Raw genomic sequence first — 21,306 nt, 5'->3', positions numbered from 1 at the left:
GATCTGAGGGGCCATTGGCCTCATGATCTGTGTTTGCTGTACACATCAGGGTAAACAACAGGGTTTTGTTGACATGGTCTCAGGTTTTCCATGTCATGGGGTTATCCCTGTATCATGCTCAGGTTGATGGCCCAATTGGCCTGTCACTGTCACCAGATGGTAAGGAGGACATCATAGTCACTGTCACAGACAGCCATGACTAGAGGTGAGGTATAGTACCTGTCTAAGTTTGGACACACTTATTCATTCCAGGGTTTTTCCTTTTTTTTTTTTTTTTTTACAATTTTCTACATCAAAACTATAAAAAAACACATGGAATCATGTAGTAACCAAAAAAGTGTTAAACAAATTCAAAGTAGCCACCCTTTGCCTTGATGACGGCTTTGCAGACTCTTGGCATTCTCTCAACTAGCTTCATGAGGTAGTCACCTGGAATGCATTTCAATTAAGAGGTGTGCCTTGTTAATTTGTGGAATTTCTTTTCTTAATACGTTTTAGCCAATCAGTTGTGTTGTGACAAGGTAGGGGTGGTGTACAGAAGATAGCCCTATTTGTTAAAAGACCAAGTTCATATGTCAAGAACAGCTCAAATAAGCAAAACGAAATGACAGTCCGTCATTACTTTAAGACATGAAGGTCAGTCAATATGGAAAATGTCAAACTTTTGAAAAAAATAACAACAGCGAGACTGTATAAGGGGGTAGCGGTACAGAGTCAATGTGCGGGGGCACCAGTTGAGGTCATATGTACATGTAGGGAGAGTTATTAAAGTGACTATGCATGGATAATAACAGAGTAGCAGTGACGTAAAAGAGGGGTAGCCATTTGATTAGATGTTCAGGAGTCTTATGGCTTGGGGGAAGAAGCTGTTTAGAAGCCTCTTGAGGACCGCCACAGGAAAGGAAGACCCAGACTTACCTCTGCTGCAGAGGAAAAGTTCATTAGTTACCAGCCTCAGAAATTGCAGCCCAAATAAATGCTTCACAGAGTTCAAGTAACAGACATTTTCCACATCATCTGTTCAGAGGAGACTGTGTGAATCAGGCCTTCATGGTTGAATTGCTGCAAAGAAGCCACTACTAAAAGACACCAATAATAAGAAGAGACTTGCTTGGGCCAAGAAACACTTCCAATGGGTATTAGACTGGTGGAAATCTGTCCTTTTGGTCTGATGAGTCCAAATTTGAGATTTTTGGTTCCAACTGCCGTGTCTTTTGTTAGACGCAGAGTAGCTGAACAAATGTTCTCCACGTGTGATTCGCACCGTGAAGCACGGAGGTGGAGGTGTGGGGGTGCTTTGTTGGTGACAGTCAGTGATTTATTTAGAATTCAAGGCACACTTAACCAGCATGGCTATCACAGCATTCTGCCGCGACGCGCCATCCCATCTTGTTTGCGCTTAGTGGGACTATAATTTGTTTTTCAACAGGGCAATGACCCAAAACACACCTCCAGGCTGTATAAGGGCTAGTTGACCAATAAGGAGAGTGATGGAGTGCTGCATCAGATAACCTGGCCTCCACAATCACCCGACTTCAACCCAATTGAGATTGTTTGGGATGAGTTGGACCGCAGAGTGAAGGAAAAGCAGCCAACAAGTGCTCAGCATATGTGGGAACTCCTTCAAGACGGTTGGAAAAGCTTTGCAGGTGAAGTTGGTTGAGAGAATGCCAAGAGTGTGCAAAGCTGTCATCAAGGCGAAGGGTGGTTACTTTGAAGAATCTAAAATATAAATATATTTTGATTTTGTATAACACTTTTTTTGGGCTACTAAAATCAAATTTTATTTGTCACATACACATGGTTAGCAGATGTTAATGCGAGTGTAGCGAAATGCTTGTGCTTCTACTTCCGACAATGCAGTAATAACCAACGAGTAATCTAACCTAACAATTTCACAACAAGTACAGTGCCTTGCGAAAGTATTCGGCCCCCTTGAACTTTGCGACCTTTTGCCACATTTCAGGCTTCAAACATAAAGATATAAAACTGTATTTTTTTGTGAAGAATCAACAACAAGTGGGACACAGTCATGAAGTGGAACGACATTTATTGGATATTTCAAACTTTTTTAACAGATCAAAAACTGAAAAATTGGGCGTGCAAAATTATTCAGCCCCCTGAAGTTAATACTTTGTAGCGCCACCTTTTGCTGCGATTACAGCTGTAAGTCGCTTGGGGTATGTCTCTATCAGTTTTGCACACCGAGAGACTGACATTTTTTCCCATTCCTTCTTGCAAAACAGCTCGAGCTCAGTGAGGTTGGATGGAGAGCATTTGTGAACAGCAGTTTTCAGTTCTTTCCACAGATTCTCGATTGGATTCAGGTCTGGACTTTGACATGGCCATTCTAATACCTGGATATGTTTATTTTTGAACCATTCCATTGTAGATTTTGCTTTGTGTTTTGGATCATTGTCTTGTTGGAAGACAAATCTCCGTCCCAGTCTCAGGTCTTTTGCAGACTCCATCAGGTTTTCTTCCAGAATGGTCCTGTATTTGGCTCCATCCATCTTCCCATCAATTTTAACCATCTTCCCTGTCCCTGCTGAAGAAAAGCAGGCCCAAACCATGATGCTGCCACCACCATGTTTGACAGTGGGGATGGTGTGTTCAGGGTGATTAGCTGTGTTGCTTTTACGCCAAACATAACGTTTTGCATTGTTGCCAAAAAGTTCAATTTTGGTTTCATCTGACCAGAGCACCTTCTTCCACATGTTTGGTGTGTCTCCCAGGTGGCTTGTGGCAAACTTTAAACAACACTTTTTATGGATATCTTTAAGAAATGGCTTTCTTCTTGCCACTCTTCCATAAAGGCCAGATTTGTGCAATATACGACTGATTGTTGTCCTATGGACAGAGTCTCCCACCTCAGCTGTAGATCTCTGCAGTTCATCCAGAGTGATCATGGGCCTCTTGGCTGCATCTCTGATCAGTCTTCTCCTTGTATGAGCTGAAAGTTTAGAGGGACGGCCAGGTCTTGGTAGATTTGCAGTGGTCTGATACTCCTTCCATTTCAATATTATCGCTTGCACAGTGCTCCTTGGGATGTTTAAAGCTTGGGAAATATTTTTGTATCCAAATCCGGCTTTAAACTTCTTCACAACAGTATCTCGGACCTGCCTGGTGTGTTCCTTGTTCTTCATGATGCTCTCTGCGCTTTTAACGGACCTCTGAGACTATCACAGTGCAGGTGCATTTATACGGAGACTTGATTACACACAGGTGGATTGTATTTATCATCATTAGTCATTTAGGTCAACATTGGATCATTCAGAGATCCTCACTGAACTTCTGGAGAGAGTTTGCTGCACTGAAAGTAAAGGGGCTGAATAATTTTGCACGCCCAATTTTTCAGTTTTTGATTTGTTAAAAAAGTTTGAAATATCCAATAAATGTCGTTCCACTTCATGATTGTGTTCCACTTGTTGTTGATTCTTCACAAAAAAATACAGTTTTATATCTTTATGTTTGAAGCATGAAATGTGGCAAAAGGTCACAAAGTTCAAGGGGGCCGAATACTTTTGCAAGGCACTGTACCTAATACACACAAGTGTAAAGGGATGAAGAATATGTACATAAAAATACACTGCTCTAAAAAATAAAGGGAACACTAAAATAACATCCTAGATCTGAATGACTGAAATATTCTTATTGAATACTTTTTTCTTTACATAGTTGAATGTGCTGACAACAAAATCACACAAATTATCAATGGAAATCAAATTTATCAACCCACGGAGGTCTGGATTTGGAGTCACACAAAATTAAAGTGGAAAACCACACTACAGGCTGATCCAACTGTGATGTAATGTCCAAAAAAGTCAAAATGAGGCTCAGTAGTGTGTGTGTGTGGCCTCCACGTGCCTGTTTGACCTCCCTACAACGCCTGGGCATGCTCCTGATGAGATGACGGATGGTCTCCTGAGGGATCTCCTCCCAGACCTGGACTAACGCATCCGCCAACTCCTGGACAGTCTGTGGTGCAACGTGGCGTTGGTGGATGGAGTGAAACATGATTTCCCAGATGTGCTCAATTGGATTCAGGTCTGGGGAACGGGCGGGCCAGTCCATAGTATCAATGCCTTCCTCTTGCAGGAACTGCTGACACACTCCAGCCACATGAGGTCTAGCATTGTCTTGCATTAGGAGGAACCCAGGGCCAACCGCACCAGCTTATGGTCTCACAAGGGGTCTGAGGATCTCATCTCGGTACCTAATGGCAGTCAGGCTACCTCTGGCGAGCACATGGAGGGCTGTGCGGCCCCCCAAAGAAATGCCACCCCACACCATGACTGACCCACCGCCAAACCGGTCATGCTGGAGGATGTTGCAGGCAGCAGAACGTTCTCCACGGCGTCTCCAGAATCTGTCATGTCTGTCACGTGCTCAGTGTGAACCTGCTTTCATCTGTGAAGAGCACAGGGCGCCAGTGGCGAATTTTCCAATCTTGGTGTTCTCTGGCAAATGCCAAACGTCTTGCACAGTGTTTGGCTGTAAGCACAACTCCCACCTGTGGACGTCGGGCCCTCATACCACCCTCATGGAGTCTGTTTCTGACCGTTTGAGCAGACACATGCACATTTGTGGCCTGCTGGAGGTCATTTTGCAGGGCTCTGGCAGTGCTCCTCCTTCTCCTCCTCGCACAAAGGCGAAGGTAGCGGTCCTGCTGCTGGGTTGTGGAGGAGGCTGTAGGAGGGCAACGTCTCCTGATGTATGGCCTGTCTCCTGGTAGCGCCTCCATGCTCTGGACACTACGCTGACAGACACAGCAAACCTTCTTGCCACAGCTCGCATTGATGTGCCATCCTGGACGAGCTGCACTACCTGAGCCACTTGTGTGGGTTGTAGACTCCGTTTCATGCTAGCACTAGAGTGAAAGCACCGCCAGCATTCAAAAGTGACCAAAACATCAGCCAGGAAGCATAGGAACTGAGAAGTGGTCTGTGGTCACCACCTGCAGAACCACTCCTTTATTGGGGGTGTCTTGCTAATTGCCTATAATTTCCATTTGCACAACAGCATGTGAAATTTGTCAATCAGTGTTGCTTCCTAAGTGGACAGTTTGATTTCACAGAAGTGTGATTGACTTGGAGTTACATTGTGTTGTTTTAAGTGTTCCCTTTATTTTTTTGAGCAGTGTATATGAATGAGTGATGGTACAGAACGGCATAGGTAAGATGCAGTAGATGGTATCGAGTACAGTATATACCCTACATTACTCATCTCATTTGTATGTAAACATATAAAAGTGGCATTGTTTAAAGTGGCTAGTGATACATTTTGATCCATTTTTACATTATTAAAGTGGCTGGAGTTGAGTCAGTATGTTGGCAGCAGCCACTCAATGTTAGTGGTGGCTGTTGAACAGTCTGATGGCCTTGAGATAGAAGCTGTTTTTCAGTCTCTCGGTCCCTGCTTTGATGCACCTGTACTGACCTCGCCTTCTGGATGATAGCGGGGTGAACAGGCAGTGGCTCGGGTGGTTGTTGTCCTTGATGATCTTCATGGCCTTCCTGTGACATCGGGTGGTGTAGGTGTCCTGGAGGGCAGGTAGTTTGCCCCCGGGGATGCGTTGTGCAGACCTCACTACCCTCTGGAGAGTGTTACCGTTGTGGGCGGAGCAGTTGCCGTACCTGGGGGTGATACAGCCTGACAGGATGCTCTCGATTGTGCATCTGTAGAATTTGTGAGTGCTTTTCGTGACAAGCCAAATTTCTTCAGCCTCCTGAGGTTGAAGAGGCGCTGCTGCACCTTCTTCACCACGCTGTCTGTGTGGACCAATTCAGTTTGTCCGTGATGTGTACGCCGAGGAACTACTCCACTACTGTACCGTTAATGTGGATAGGGGGGTGCTCCCTCTGCTGTTTCCTGAAGTCCATGATCCTCTCCTTTGTTTTGTTCACGCTAAGTGTGAGGTTATTTTCCTGACACCACACTCCGAGGGCCCTCATCTTCTCCCTGTAGGCCGTCTTGTTGTTGGTAATCAAGCCTACCACTGTAGTGTCTGCAAACTTGATGATTGAGTTGGAGGCGTGCATGGCCACGCAGTCGTGGGTGAACAGGGAGTACAGGAGAGAGCTCAGAACGCACCCTTGTGGGGCCCCAGTGTTGAGGATCAGCGTGGTGGAGATGTTGTTACCTACCCTCACCACCTGGGGGTGGCCCGCCAGGAAGTCCAGTACCCAGTTGCACAGGGCGGGGTTGAGACCCAGGATCTCGAGCTTGATGATGAGTTTGGAGGGTACTATGGTGTTAAATGCTGAGCTGTAGTTGATGAACAGCATTCTCACATAGGTATTCCTCTTGTCCAGATGGGTTAGGGCAGTCTGGTTGCAATTGCGTTGTCTGTGGACCTATTGGGGCGGTAAGCAAATTGGAGTGGGTCTAGGGTGTCAGGTAGGGTGGAGGTGATATGGTCCTTGACTAGTCTCTCAAAGCACTTCATGATGACAGAAGTGAGTGCTACGGGGCGGTAGTCGTTTAGCTCAGTTACCTTAGCTTTCTTGGGAACAGGAACAATGGTGGCCCTCTTGAAGCATGTTGGAACAGCAGACTGGGATAAGGATTGATTGAATATGTCCGTAAACACACCAGCCAGCTGGTCTGCGCATGCTCTGAGGACGCGGCTGGGGATGCCGTCTGGGCCTGCAGCCCTGCGAGGGTTAACACGTTTAAATGTTTTACTCACGTCGGCTACAGTGAAGGAGAGGCCGCAGGTTTTGGTAGTGGGCCGTGTCAGTGTCGCTGTTTTGTCCTCAAAGCGAGCAAAGAAGTTATTTAGTCTGTCTGGGAGCAAGACATCCTGGTCTGCAGCGGGGCTGGTTTTCTTTTTGTAATCCGTGGTTGACTGAGCCGTTGAATTGCGACTCTACTTTGTCGCTATACTGACGCTTAGCTTGTGTGATTGCCTTGCGGAAGGAATAGCTACACTGTTTGTATTCGGTCATGTTTCCATATGTGTTATTTCATAGTTTTGATGTCTTCACTATTATTCTGCAATGTATCAAATAGTCAAAGTAAAGGAAAAACCCTTGAATGAGTAGTCCAAACTTTTGACTGGTACTGTACATAAATCTCCCCATGTGTAGACTATTGCTGAGACAGGAGCATGTCCCACTTCCTGGAGCATGTCCCACGGCCGCCGCCAAACCCTTAAGCACAAGTGCTGAAAGGTTCCCTTTACTTTTTAATGGGACGTGCCGCTGCGCAGGCTTCCTGGCTGCTGCTGCTTGGTACTGTAAATTTTCCTAGTAGCCTTATTTAGCCTAGCATTACCTGAGTAATACACCCCAAATGCCACCTTATTTCCTATATAGTGAACTAAATCAAATCAAATCAAATTTTATTTGTCACATACACATGGTTAGCAGATGTTAATGCGAGTGTAGCGAAATGCTTGTGCTTCTAGTTCCGACAATGCAGTAATAACAAGTAATCTAACTAACAATTCCAAAACTACTGTCTTGTACACAGTGTAAGGGGATAAAGAATATGTACATAAGGATATATGAATGAGTGATGGTACAGAGCAGCATAGGCAAGATACAGTAGATGGTATCGGGTACAGTATGTACAAATGAGATGAGTATGTAAACAAAGTGGCATAGTATAGTATAAAGTGGCTAGTGATACATGTATTACATAAGGATACCGTCGATGATATAGAGTACAGTATATACGTATGCGTATGAGATGAATAATGTAGGGTAAGTAACATTTATATAAGGTAGCATTGTTTAAAGTGGCTAGTGATATATTTACATCATTTCCCATCAATTCCCATTATTAAAGTGGCTGGAGTTGAGTCAGTGTCAGTGTGTTGGCAGCAGCCACTCAGTGTTAGTGGTGGCTGTTTAACAGTCTGATGGCCTTGAGATAGAAGCTGTGTTTCAGTCTCTCGGTCCCAGCTTTGATGCACCTGTACTGACCTCGCCTTCTGGATGATAGCGGGGTGAACAGGCAGTGGCTCGGGTGGTTGATGTCCTTGATGATCTTTATGGCCTTCCTGTGACATCGGGTGGTGTAGGTGTCCTGGAGGGCAGGTAGTTTGCCCCCGGTGATGCGTTGTGCAGACCTCACTACCCTCTGGAGAGCCTTACGGTTGAGGGCGGTGCAGTTGCCATACCAGGCGGTGATACAGCCCGCCAGGATGCTCTCGATTGTGCATCTGTAGAAGTTTGTGAGTGCTTTTGGTGACAAGCCGAATTTCTTCAGCCTCCTGAGGTTGAAGAGGCGCTGCTGCGCCTTCTTCACGATGCTGTCTGTGTGAGTGGACCAATTCAGTTTGTCTGTGATGTGTATGCCGAGGAACTTAAAACTTGCTACCCTCTCCACTACTGTTCCATCGATGTGGATAGGGGGGTGTTCCCTCTGCTGTTTCCTGAAGTCCACAATCATCTCCTTAGTTTTGTTGACGTTGAGTGTGAGGTTGTTTTCCTGACACCACACTCCGAGGGCCCTCACCTCCTCCCTGTAGGCCGTCTCATCGTTGTTGGTAATCAAGCCTACCACTGTTGTGTCGTCCGCAAACTTGATGATTGAGTTGGAGGCGTGCGTGGCCACGCAGTCGTGGGTGAACAGGGAGTACAGGAGAGGGCTCAGAACGCAACCTTGTGGGGCCCCAGTGTTGAGGATCAGCGGGGAGGAGATGTTGTTGCCTACCCTCACCACCTGGGGGCGGCCCGTCAGGAAGTCCAGTACCCAGTTGCACAGGGCGGGGTCGAGACCCAGGGTCTCGAGCTTGATGACGAGCTTGGAGGGTACTATGGTGTTGAATGCCGAGCTGTAGTCGATGAACAGCATTCTCACATAGGTATTCCTCTTGTCCAGATGGGTTAGGGCAGTGTGCAGTGTGGTTGAGATTGCATCGTCTGTGGACCTATTTGGGCGGTAAGCAAATTGGAGTGGGTCTAGGGTGTCAGGTAGGGTGGAGGTGATATGGTCCTTGACTAGTCTCTCAAAGCACTTCATGATGACGGATGTGAGTGCTACGGGGCGGTAGTCATTTAGCTCAGTTACCTTGGCTTTCTTGGGAACAGGAACAATGGTGGCCCTCTTGAAGCATGTGGGAACAGCAGACTGGTATAGGGATTGGGAATATAGGGAACTACTTTTGAGCACAAAGTACTAGTGCAATATGTAGGGACTTAGGGTGCTGTGGTGGAGATGTTACCAGAGCTGGTAATCTGTGGGCGGCCTGGCTGTGAAAGGCTCTCCTGGATGGGTGTGGACAGCACGCTCCTTTGTGACGCTCTCTCACTCACCACGCTCTCCTGTAGAGGCTCGTCCCCCATGACTTCCCAGCCCCCTGTCGGTATGTCTGTGGCAGGTTGCCTTGGTGACTGTCTGAGTTGGAGTGTGGGCGAGGGAGTAATGTTTTGTGAGAACATCATGAGTTAAACTTGTCATAACTGATTTAGTGGTTTTGAAATACATTGACGCTAGCCTATATCAGAGGCAAAGCACAATGCATGATGTAACCGCACTGCTAAAGTAATCAAATAACACATGCCTTTTGTGCAGTCTATGTTTCACGTTTTCATCAAGTTAGTAGACACATTTACAAATAATAATTTAAATGTTTTTATTAGTTAGGTATTTTTTTTAGTCCTGTTTCACTGTTATGTACAAGTGGTAACCTGTACAGGTGTGAAATAGAAATGTGTTTTTTGCATACCCCTCTCCCCCTGAGACACAGGAAATGTACTGGACTATGTTCTATTTAGTCACACATACAGATGTAGGATCTTAATTTGAACCTGTTTGCTACAGCAGGAAAATAATCCTGCAGTAAAACATAATGTGAATTATTATTTGAATTATAATAAATTGACATTTTTGTAGGGGTTGATACATTTTTCTTAAGGGAAAATCAAGTTTGTAATTTCAAAGTGGAAATTATAAACTTCAGAAGCCTTTTTAAACCCTGAATACACTAAATGTTTTACATTTCCTGCATTGCAGGAACATTCTCCTGCAACAGGGTGATCAAATGAAGATCCTACATCAGTACTGACTCGACAGCTCTATGTTCAGAGCCTTTCCTAAGAGACGTGCTGCAGCGAGTTCTTCACTGTTCTGAGCTTGAAACATTTCACAATGCCTCACAGCAAAACCCCCACATCCTCAGACAGCAGCACTATTCCTTCTGGGGTTCAGCATTTGAACTTGTCTGCGGTGTCATACACCCATGTGGAACAACTGTAAATAAAGCTACAGTAAGAATTCAACCCAGTATAATCCTCAGTTTATGTAACACAAGAGAAGTAGAATGTCCCCATTGGAAAGAGAAAACGCAGGTAGATGGCACAACACTGTCTACTAGGGGTTTAAACCTGGGATCACTAACAGGTTTCAATCGTCAAGAAGGGAAAAAGGAAACTAATAATGCAACAATGCTTTAATGTTAATAAGAGGAGATTTCAAATTATTTACCACGGATATAAAGCTCTCCGCACATCATTATCGTTGCGAAAGGCAAACGACAGCAAGTCCTGTATAGCAATACTTTTGAGACATTACATGAGAAGGTGGTGAAATGCAAACTTTCCAAGGTGGAATTGAGGTACAGTAATGGTAGTGCAGGTGCAATGCTTAACCATATGACATTACACATACTTAACCATATGACATTACACATTACATATACTTAACCATATGACATTACACATTACATATACTTAACCATATGACATTACACATATGACATTACACATACTTAACCATATGACTTTACACATTACATATACTTAACCATATGACATTACATATACTTAACCATATGAAAGAGATGCACCGTGAGACCCAAATCATTGCTGACAGCACCACAGGCACCACACAACAGACATTAGACAGCTTCACACACAAGAGGTGCAATAAGGGACTGAGTGAGAAAATGACAGCACTGATTACAGAAATGAATGTAGTTGATATGCAGCCATTGTCAATGGTAGAGGATGTTGGCTTCAATTCCCTGATGGCATTATCTAGAACCAGACTACAACATGCCATGTCGAAAAACTGATGGCCCGGAAATTCTACAACGATTGCTCTGCAAGTACAAAGCGCAAGCTCTCAAATCCCATACGTTTTTTATTTATTTTTATAAATCGATACTTGGAGTCAAAGAATCTAGACAATATCGTCCAAAATAATATTGCAATAAGCAATTGTATAGATTTTTTCCCCCCTCCTATATAGTGCAGTACTTATCAGAGCCCTATGGGCCCAGGTCAAATCTAGTGCCCTATAAATGCAATAGGGTTTCATTTGGGACACATCTATGTGCAGCAGCAACATAACAGTAGCAATTAACACTAATCAATAGCTAGTCTAGTTAGTATCCTGTTATTTCTGTTCAGTAGGATACAATGCATTTCAAATGTTATCATGTTCATTGTACTTATAGAGAACTCTGCCAGACTTTATGCAGAATCCTAGACCTACTTTTGATAAATAGACTGAGATGATGCATGATCAAGGCTTTTATCTCAAGCGACTGACTTTTAACGCATACAGCAACTGCCCCCTATGTGTATGCCTGTGGACTAATTACACTCAGTTGAGGGTCTTTTCCTTGTGTATGCCTGTGGACTAATTACACACTCAGTCGAGGGTCTCAACTTACTGTTGACAGTTATGTGTACAATTTCGAAATTTGGTTGTGCATCAGCAGTTTATTATTTTTTGGATTGGTAAATTAGTCTAGCGGCCAGCTATCTAAACTTGTAGTAAGCATGGTCGAATTACCAACCGGGGTGGGGCCCATTGATCATCAGTTATCATATATTAAAAATGCAAACATTTGCCTCCACCCTATGGCAAAATGTGTAGAATTGCATGAAATGAGCTGTAAAACTGCTAAATCTTCTCTCTGTCCATGGCAAATGTGTAGAAATGCAGGAAATTAACTTAAATCATGTGTTTTAATCTTTGCTGTCACGAGGGGGGTGCTAAAATGGGGGTGGTATGGATGTGGGTAGTTGCCCATCTCTTCATAATCTGTACCTGATATGCTTCTTATATGAGAATCAAACAAACAAGCCTGGTGTTCCCAGGACCCAAACCCAAAGCTGTCTGAGATGTCTTTTTCATAATGGTAAATTGATTTGAGTCATCTTCAGAGGGAGATTAAGATTTACTAGGCAGCCCAATGTTAACAAGAATTCTAGACATGACATACCTGTTCAGACAAATGTTCAGGGTTGTACATCTTAATGCCAGGGCAAAGGTTAAGCACACATTCTCTAGAGATGGGCTGGGCTGGGGCTGGGATTAGTGTCCTGTCAGCCTGTGTGCATGTGCACTCTGGCAAAGTGCACAGTACAGTGTACATGCAGGCAGGCCCACGCCTTGGCACACCGCTTCATGGTTACTGTACTGTATTCTGCTATCAACCTGGAAGTGATTGGCCCCAGGAGGCTGTGCCAGCAGCAGCAGAGAGCAGACACGCACCACCCGCTGAGCCCAGTGTGTCTGCTCCTCTCCTTTCACAGCCAGGTGTAGTAATCTGCCCAGTGAACGTCACTCCACTAACTGAATCTGTGTGTTCTCATCACGTACCCCAGAGGCAGGGGAGAAGAAGCTGATCCCTCGTTTACTGCTTTGACCTTTTGTGGAGCACTGAGAGGAAGAGTGACTTCTCCCATGAAGGGACGCCAACAGGCGGTCACAGACAGGCGGGCTATAGCAAAAGAGGGGCCTGTGACGTTTAGTTGTCCCTGACATCCATGGAAATGTTGGGCAAAACAATCTACTGAACAGTTTTGTTCCTCAGTGGGATGATTGGGTTAGAGAGAGCACTGCTTTGTTGTTACTCAGTGTAATGATTGGGTTAGAGAGAGCACAGCTTTGTTGTTCCTCAGTGGGATGATTGGGTTAGAGAGCACTGCTTTGTTGTTCTCTGCTGTGATAATGGAGAGGAGGAAGGGGTGGTGTTGTAAGCCAGTTTTTCTATCTGTTAGTACAATCAGGTATACAGCTATATGCTCACCCAGCACCACTCTTCCTCCTCCTCCAGTGGAGAGACTGCAGAGCCTTTTATGCCTTCCAGGAAGTCAGTGCTCCCTTGTGAGGCACAATGAGGCGTTTCAGTGTCATTTCCTCTGTGTACAGTACAGCCCCTTCCCTCCCCCATAGACAGACAGACTTACAGATGGGAAGATGCTCTATCTCTCCGTCTCTCCACCCCCCCCAACTCAACTGAAGCCCAGAAGCACATTCCTGGGTCGTGTTCTCACTGAGCTGCAGAGCAGGGTGGGGGATTGGCCTTTTACAAGGCAGACTAGACGCGAGTGGAAAAGAGGTAATGACTCCCAGTCAGGCACGAGCAGTGTGCACCTTTCTCCAAGCCTCAGAATGTGATAAAGAGAGAGGGGTGGAAAGAGAGTGCGGGGTTAGCGAGCTTGGTTATGTAGACTCGTTAAGCGGGAATTGTGACCTAACGGGCCCTTTGTTGACTCTGAGATGGGGGTTTCCGTGGTGGGAGCAGAGCCGTTTCCTGGATGTGGTGATGAAATGCAAATGCTCTGCGACGCATTGTCAGATACGCATTGTCAGATGTCTTTCCAGTCAAACACTGTATGCAAAGGTTAAGTTTCCTAACCATGTGACCTCACCAGGAAAAACTGAGTCCTCATTTTAAAAAAGGCCCTGGAGTTATTCCATCTTCGGGAACTCTCAGGGTTGTAATTATGGTAGGCCAGTGTCTCCAGGCGTGTGCGTGACTACACTGTTTACCCAGATGTTTTCCCACAGACCCCTCAAACTGGACCCCACCAGGCTGTTTAGTCTGCAGCCTCGCATCTCCAGGTCATTGGGAGTAGTTTGAGCTATACTCACTCACTCACTCACTCACTCGCAACTATCAGTGTAGATGAAGGGGAGGAGACAGTTAAATAATAATTTTTAAGCCTTGAGACATTTGAGACATGGATTGTGTATGTGTGCCATTCAGAAGGTGAATGGGCAAGACAAAATATTTAAGTGCCTTTGAACGGGGTATGGTAGTAGGTGCCAGGCGTACCGGTTTGTGTCAAGAACTGGAACGCTGCTGGATTTTTCACGCTCAACAGTTTCTCATGTGTATCAAGAATTGTCCACCACCCAAAGGACATCCAGCCAACTTGACACAACTGTGGGAAGCATTGGAGTCAACATGGACCCCTGTTTGACATCTTGTAGAGTTCATGCCTGACGAATTGAGGTTCTTCTGAGGTCAAAGGAGGTGCAACTCAACATTAGAAAGGTGTTCCTGATGTTTGGTAGACTCAGTGTAGCTCTATCTGCCTATACTATAGATAAAGACATACGTCTCTCTTGACTTTTACCTCTTTCTCCCATTGTTAACTCACAACATCCTTTCTCTTTTCATTTTTTGTTGTTGCTCTCTCTCTGTCTCACACAGTCTTTGTTCTCTCTGCTCTCATTCTCTCACACACACACCATTTATGTAGAGACCACACACCTTTCCCAGAGCACAACTTGTTTAACCTAGATGAATTAATTCTCAGAATTATAGCCTCTGACAGAGACCTGTACTTCCTGTCTGTTGTCATGTGGTCACCACTTACTCACCCCTCCTGATGCTGGTTTATCATGCAGTCGGGAACGGGGTTTCTAACTCATTTGTAGTGCCTTGTCAATGTGGATGGATGGGCTGGCTGACTGCATGGCTACAGTGGTTCCTCCTCCTGAGCTCTTACAGGGTGTGCAGGTTCCTTTCCTGTTGTGCTTTTTAAGCCATTAAGTAAAACTTTTTCTGCTAGGGTTTTGATTAAGGTTTATTTCCATGAGAAAGTCTTGGACACACACACACACAGAGAGGAATTCATTGGGTGGGAGGGCGGTGGCCCAGAAATGGTTTTTGAAGTCCAACCTATATTGTCAAATTTAGTTTCCAGTATTTAATGTGTGACATATACTGTTAATTCACTAAGACTAGTAACTTTAACTCCATGAAGTCCATTTGCTTATTTCACAATATATGAGACTTGTGATGTCTTCACTACCTTTTCAATTGTAGTCACATGAGAAAAACACGGAAGTTCATTTCGAAACGGGGTGGTTTTTGCAAGTTCAATTTCCTTCCTAACGCCCCTACAAGTTCACCACGGCTGGGCCCCACCAATGATTTTTCTTAGTATTACTCAATATACACTCTGATTAAAATTCACTGTCCTCGTGTAGTCTATTTAAATAGCCCCCATGTGCAGAAATGATGCCTATAGCCTGCTTCCTGTGTGCTGACCTTTTGACATTTACCAGTCACCCAATAGATAATAACGCCTGTTAGGATAGAATCGCAAAGCAAAATATATATGAGAAGGCTTTTTATGAATGTATAAATGGCTCGATATCCTTCATCTCATGAACACTAAATGAGTACACGATGGTGTAAATATTGACATGTTGACTCCTTTATCTTCTAGGCCAAAAACAAGGAGACTGGAGCGCTGGCTGCGGCCAAGGTGATTGAGACAAAGACTGAAGAGGAGCTGGAGGACTACATGGTGGAGATAGACATCCTGGCCAAGTGTGACCACCGCTACATTGTTAAGCTGCTAGATGCCTTCTACCATGACGCCAAGCTCTGGGTAAGACCTCCGGGCCGCCAGTGGGCCACCCATGAGCCACTGTGCCGACGGTGAGCCGGAACTGGACCCTGTGGAGTTTATACTGGAACTCCCAAAACTGTTAGCCAAATCAATGGTCTGATCCATTCCAGAACCCTCTATTACAGAATAGGTTCTGACCTAACCTGATGGTGAACCTTCATAGATTCTGAGGATCTAGCTAGATCGTTCACTTCCTCCCTCTAGGATGCTGGTTTTCTTTTTTTGCTACATTTCGTAATTCCTAGGATACTTGATGTCCGGGACCAGCATGCTTTATAAGGTCACTAGTGTTTGTCTTGGAAGACACGGGCAGATTACAAAGTACATGCAAGTACATGCAGCTGTTCAAAACCCTGAGGCTTGTTGCACCCCTGCTATGGCATAGCTGAAATTCCATAGTGCGAAAGGTACATTCTACAAGGCCTCTGCATCGAGACTGTGTCAGCTCATTGTGTTTTGATAAAGGGCCGTGTGCAAATACACATACAGCTTTCCAACCACACATTTCCTGTCTGTGTGTCTCCTTGGTGGGGTTTCAGTTTTCTCTCTGATCTCGTTCTCAACTATTCTACATTTAAAATGGTGCAGCCTATCATTGAGTGTACATGGGCAGTATAGTCCGACATCAATGTGATCTTATTCAAGAGGCCCAGGTTATTTCCTCCAGAGTGAATAGCCAGAGGCAGTGCTCACTTATACACCACTTCCCACTATTTATTTATGCTAATGACCCTGTTAAGATCGGCGGTTTAGATGACACAATAGAACTATGTCATACTTGGATATCATCAGAAAGAATCAGGTTATAGTTTGGCCTCTCTCTCTCTCCAGTGTCGGAACAACCCAATATGTTTCTGGGTGGGGATGAGTTGTCTGACCATAACACCTCCACACAAACACTGGCACCACAAAGTGAGAGTATTGCCTCTCCCTGGCCAAGGGCCAGTGCCAAGGGGATGACTAAAGATGTGTGATCCCTGGAGGATGCCAGTCTGCCTAGGCTGGGTGGGGTGTCTCTGCTGAAGAGAACCGGCAGTTGGGCTTTGGGCCTCAGAAACCCCCCTCTTTCAGCTGGAGAGCACATTCCGCTGCCCACCTACTCTGCTCTGGGGAGAGAGAGAAGGCTGTTTGTTCTCATTTAGGAACAATCTGTTTTCCAGCCACAGCGTGAGAAACAGGGGGCCTTTACCGTAGGGTAGCTAATTGACTGCTGACATACACACACAGACATACACACAGAGACATGATCACGGACAGTAGACACACGGACAGTAGGCGCAGGCAGCAGAGGCGCAGGCAGCAGAGGCGCAGGCAGCAGAGGCGCAGGCAGCAGAGGCGCAGGCAGCAGAGGCGCAGACACACACACCATTTTATAAGCTTTTGTTCACTTCTGGAATCACTCCATCTTGACTAACTAGCCAACTTCTGATCTATCAAACAAACCCTGTCTTACAGGACCAGTTACGTTCTTCATTATTAGTTGAGGGACTGCAGCCAGCCATGAATGTTTTCATCTGGAGATCAACCAATAATAAACTCTAGAACTGTATTAGTAGGTGTTAACAGATGGATGGTGTGTCTCTTAGTGTGCAGTCAGTGTAGTCTATTGCCACTCCTAGGGCCAACACAAAACCCTACTGCACACTGTGAGACAGATTGTAATTAGTATTTATAATTTATTCCTTGTGAATAAGTCTATCTCCTTGAGGCTGCTTCTTGATGAAAATAAATGCTGCTGTGTTCTGTTCAGTTGATACCAAGCAGAGGTAGAGATGGACTGGGAGAGGAACCATATAACAGGAAGTGAATGACGTCCGTGTAGGGTCCCTGTTCTTGTTTTTATCCCCCCAGCACAGTGCCACTCCGTTTACTGTAAATATGCCCTCATCCTCTTTTGTTCACTATCTCACTCCCTTCTACCCACCATCTCAGTAGAGCTACAGTACATCACGTAGAGCAACGTGTTGTCTGTCTATTTACGGTTCTTCATTCTGAATCCATCCTGAGGACGTACTGTAATGTACCATCAAATCAAGCTTTATTTATACACCACATTTCAGACATGCAATGTGCTTAACAGGAAAATCCAAAACTATTAAATAAAAGCTTAAATATTTACTACACAACAAACATAAGATTAAAAAACAAAAGCGTGACACAAACTGAACGACTAGAAAGCACCCTGAGGAAAAGCAAATCTAAAAAGATGTGTTTTAAGATCTCTTTTAAATATGTCCACAGTTTTGCCCTCCCTCAGGTACTCTGGCAGGCTATTCCAGAGTCTGAGGGCATTGTAACTAAAGGCTGCCTCTCCATGCGTCTTGGTCCTAGGCTTTGGGATAGTTAAAAGGACAGTGCCAGAGGACCTGAGGGACCTACTGGGTACAGAACTTAAAGCATGTCTGACATGTATTGCGGTGCACAATCATGGATTGATTTAAAAACCAATAGAATCTTAAAATGAATTCCAAAACTCACAGGCAGCCAGTGCAGAGACCTTAAAACTGGTGTAATGTGTGCTCTCCATCTGGTCTTGGTCAGTACCCGTGCTGCAGCATTCTGCATGTTTTACAGCTGACCAGTGGCTTTCTTGAGTAGACCAGACAGGAGAGCATTACAGTAGTCAAGCCTGCTTGTAATAAACATGGATGAGTCTCTCTGTAGCAGGTTGAGAGAGAAACGGACGCATCCTGGCAGTGTTCCTGAAGTGGTAAAAAGCTATTTGGTCACATTCCTAATGTGTGATTTTGAAATTTAGTTCAGAATCTAAAATAACACCAAGTTTTTTTATTTTTTTTTTTTATTTTTTTTTTACCTGTTTGGTCTTTATTGCCTGAATTAAAATGTGCGACTAGATTCTCTCCTAGTGCTATGGCCCCAACAATAAGTACCTCGGTCTTTGCTTGATTTAGATGGAGGAAGTTGTGAGCCATCCAAGTATTTCAATCACTAATACAGTCTAATAATTTATCTGTGGAGCTAAAATCCTTCTCAGAAATGTAAAGTAGTGTATAATTTGTGTAGCAGCGGAAATCAACGCTGTGCTTTCTGCCAAGGGGTTATATCTATATAGAGATATCTCTCTCTCTCTCACACACACACACACACACACACACACACACACACACACACACACACACACACACACACACACACACACACACACACACACAGTTGAAGTTGGAAGTTTACATACACTTAGGTTGGAATCATCAAGTCATTTTTCAACCACTCCACAAATTTCTTAACAAACTATAGTTTTGGCAAGTCAGTTAGAACATCTACATTGTGCATGACACAAGTAATTTTTACAGCAATTGTTTACAGACAGATTATTTCACATATAACTGTCACAATTCCAGTGGGTCAGAAGTTTACATACATTAAGTTGACTGTGCCTTTAAACAGCTTGGACAATTCCAGAAAATTATGTCATGGCTTTAGAAGCCTCTGATAGGCTAATTGACATCATTTGAGTCAATTGGAGGTGTACCTGTGGATGTATTTCAAGGCCATAGCTTTAAAATCAGTGCCTCGTTGCTTGACATCATGGGAAAATCAAATATAAATCAGCCAAGACCTCCACAAGTCTGGTTCATCCTTGGGAGCAATTTCCAAACGTCTGAAGGTACCACGTTCATCTGTACAAACAATAGTACACAAGTATAAACACCATGGGACCACGTGTTCTGTCTCCTAGAGATGAATGTACTTTGGTGCGAAAAGTGCAAATCAATCCCAGAACAACAGCAAAGGACCTTGGGAAGATGCTGGAGGAAACCGGGTACTAAAGTATCTATATCTACAGTTAAATGAGTCCTATATCAACATAACCTGAAACGCTGCTCAGCAAGGAAGAAGCCACTGCTCCAAAACCACCATAAAAAAGCCAGCAGTTTGCAACTGCACATGGAGACAAAGAACCAGGTCAAGGTATTGGAGTGACCATCACAAAGCCCCGACCTCAATCCTATAGAAAATGTGTGGGCAGAACTGAAAAAGTATGTGCGAGCAAGGAGGCCTACAAACCTGACTCAGTTACACCAGCAAGTGTCAGGAGGAATGTGCTAAAATTCACCCAACTTATTGTGGGAAGCTTGTGGAAGGCTACCTGATACGTTTGACCCAAGTTAAACAATTTAAAGGCAAGCTACCAAACACTAATTGAGTGAATGTTAACTTCTGACCCACTGGGAATGTGATGAAAGAAAGAAAGAAAAGCTGAAATAAATCATTCTCTCTACTATTATTCGGACATTTCACATTCTTAAAATAAAGTGGTGATCCTAACTGACCGAAGACAGGGAATTTTTACTAGGATTAAATGTCAGGAATTGTGAGAAACTGAGGTTAAATGTATTTGGCTAAGGTGTAATGTAAACTTCTGACTTCAACTATATATTACTACCATTCAAAGTTTGGGGTCACTTAGACATTTCCTTCAACAGTGAAGAGGCGACACACAGTTCCTCTGTCCAGTGTCTGTTATTTTTGCCCATCTTAATCTTTTCTTTTTATTAGCCAGTCTGAGTTATGGCTTTTTCTTTGCAACTCTGCCTAGAAGGCCAGCATCCCGGAGTCGCCTCTTCACTGTTGACGTTGAGACGGGTGTTTTGCGGGTACTATTTAATGAAGCTGCCAGTTGAGGACTTGTGAGGCATCTGTTTCTCAAACTACACACTCTAATGTACTTTCTCAGTTGTGCACCAGGTTCTCCCACTTCTCTTTCTATTCTGGTTGTAGCCAGTTTGCGCTGTTCCGTGAAGGGAGTAGTACACAGCGTTGTACGAGATCTTCAGTTTCTTGGCAGTTTCTTGGCAGTTTCTTGCATGGAATAGTCTTCATTTCTCAGAACAAGAATAGACTGAGTTTCAGAAAAAGTTTATTTGTTTACATTTTGAGCCTGTAAAACCATCAAACCCACAAATGCTGATGTTCCAGATACTCAACTAGTCTAAAGAAGGCCAGTTTTATTGCTGCTTTAAACAGAACAACAGTTTAAAACTGTGAACATAATTGCAAAATGGTTTTCTAATGATCAATTAGCCTTTTTAAAATGATAAACTTGGATTAGCTAACACAACGTGTCATTGAAACACAGGAGTGATGGTTGCTGATAATGGCCTTTGTACTTCAAGGGTGACACATTTTTGACCTAAATGGGTCCTAAACCAATTTTAGAACCTTTACCTGTCTATCACTGGAACGTTATTCAATTCCCAAAGTGTCACTATGCATAATGCTGATTATTTTCATGATGGAGAAAAGATGTCCGGGAGATTTCTTAGAACATGAGGTTGGAAATCCCTGTCGGTGTCGGTACACAGTTGTATGAACTTAAATACCACGTCAATGTCGCCAAGGTGCTACCTAAGCCAGTTTACTTGTGTATCTCACACAGTGGTTGCAAGTCTGCATCAGCTCAACTTAACTTGCCCGACTGAACAGTCAGTGGCATAAACTCAGAGGGCTTAGCCAGTGAAACGGCATCTTTTAACAGTCATCAATTATTAAGATGGAGAGAACTAAGAGGAACATACAGGCTGTAGTTTATATGCAGTCTGACCAGTTGGATCACATCTTTCCCCAGTGCAAAATTGCTCTTGTCATCTGGAAACCATGCCAACATTCCCTCAAAGGGAGAAAACTGCTGTGATTTACCTACAGTAGCAGCGATAGATATAATTAT

The 21,306-nt window shown here is 44.3% G+C and overlaps 1 protein-coding gene across 1 annotated transcript in view; it reads left to right on the top strand.

Moving 5' to 3' along the window:
* The window catches only part of LOC139418023 (serine/threonine-protein kinase 10-like), a 58,091-nt gene that overhangs the window by 2,902 nt on the left and 33,883 nt on the right, over window positions 1-21,306 (top strand). The window contains exon 2 of the mRNA XM_071167112.1: window positions 15,432-15,596. Within this exon, the coding sequence (XP_071023213.1) occupies window positions 15,432-15,596 (165 nt within the window). The remainder of the gene's footprint in view (window positions 1-15,431; window positions 15,597-21,306) is intronic.

This window comes from Oncorhynchus clarkii, chromosome 10 (assembly GCF_045791955.1).
Source record: "Oncorhynchus clarkii lewisi isolate Uvic-CL-2024 chromosome 10, UVic_Ocla_1.0, whole genome shotgun sequence".
NCBI classification, from domain to species: domain Eukaryota; kingdom Metazoa; phylum Chordata; class Actinopteri; order Salmoniformes; family Salmonidae; genus Oncorhynchus; species Oncorhynchus clarkii.
This window is presented reverse-complemented; position numbering and strand designations above follow the sequence as displayed.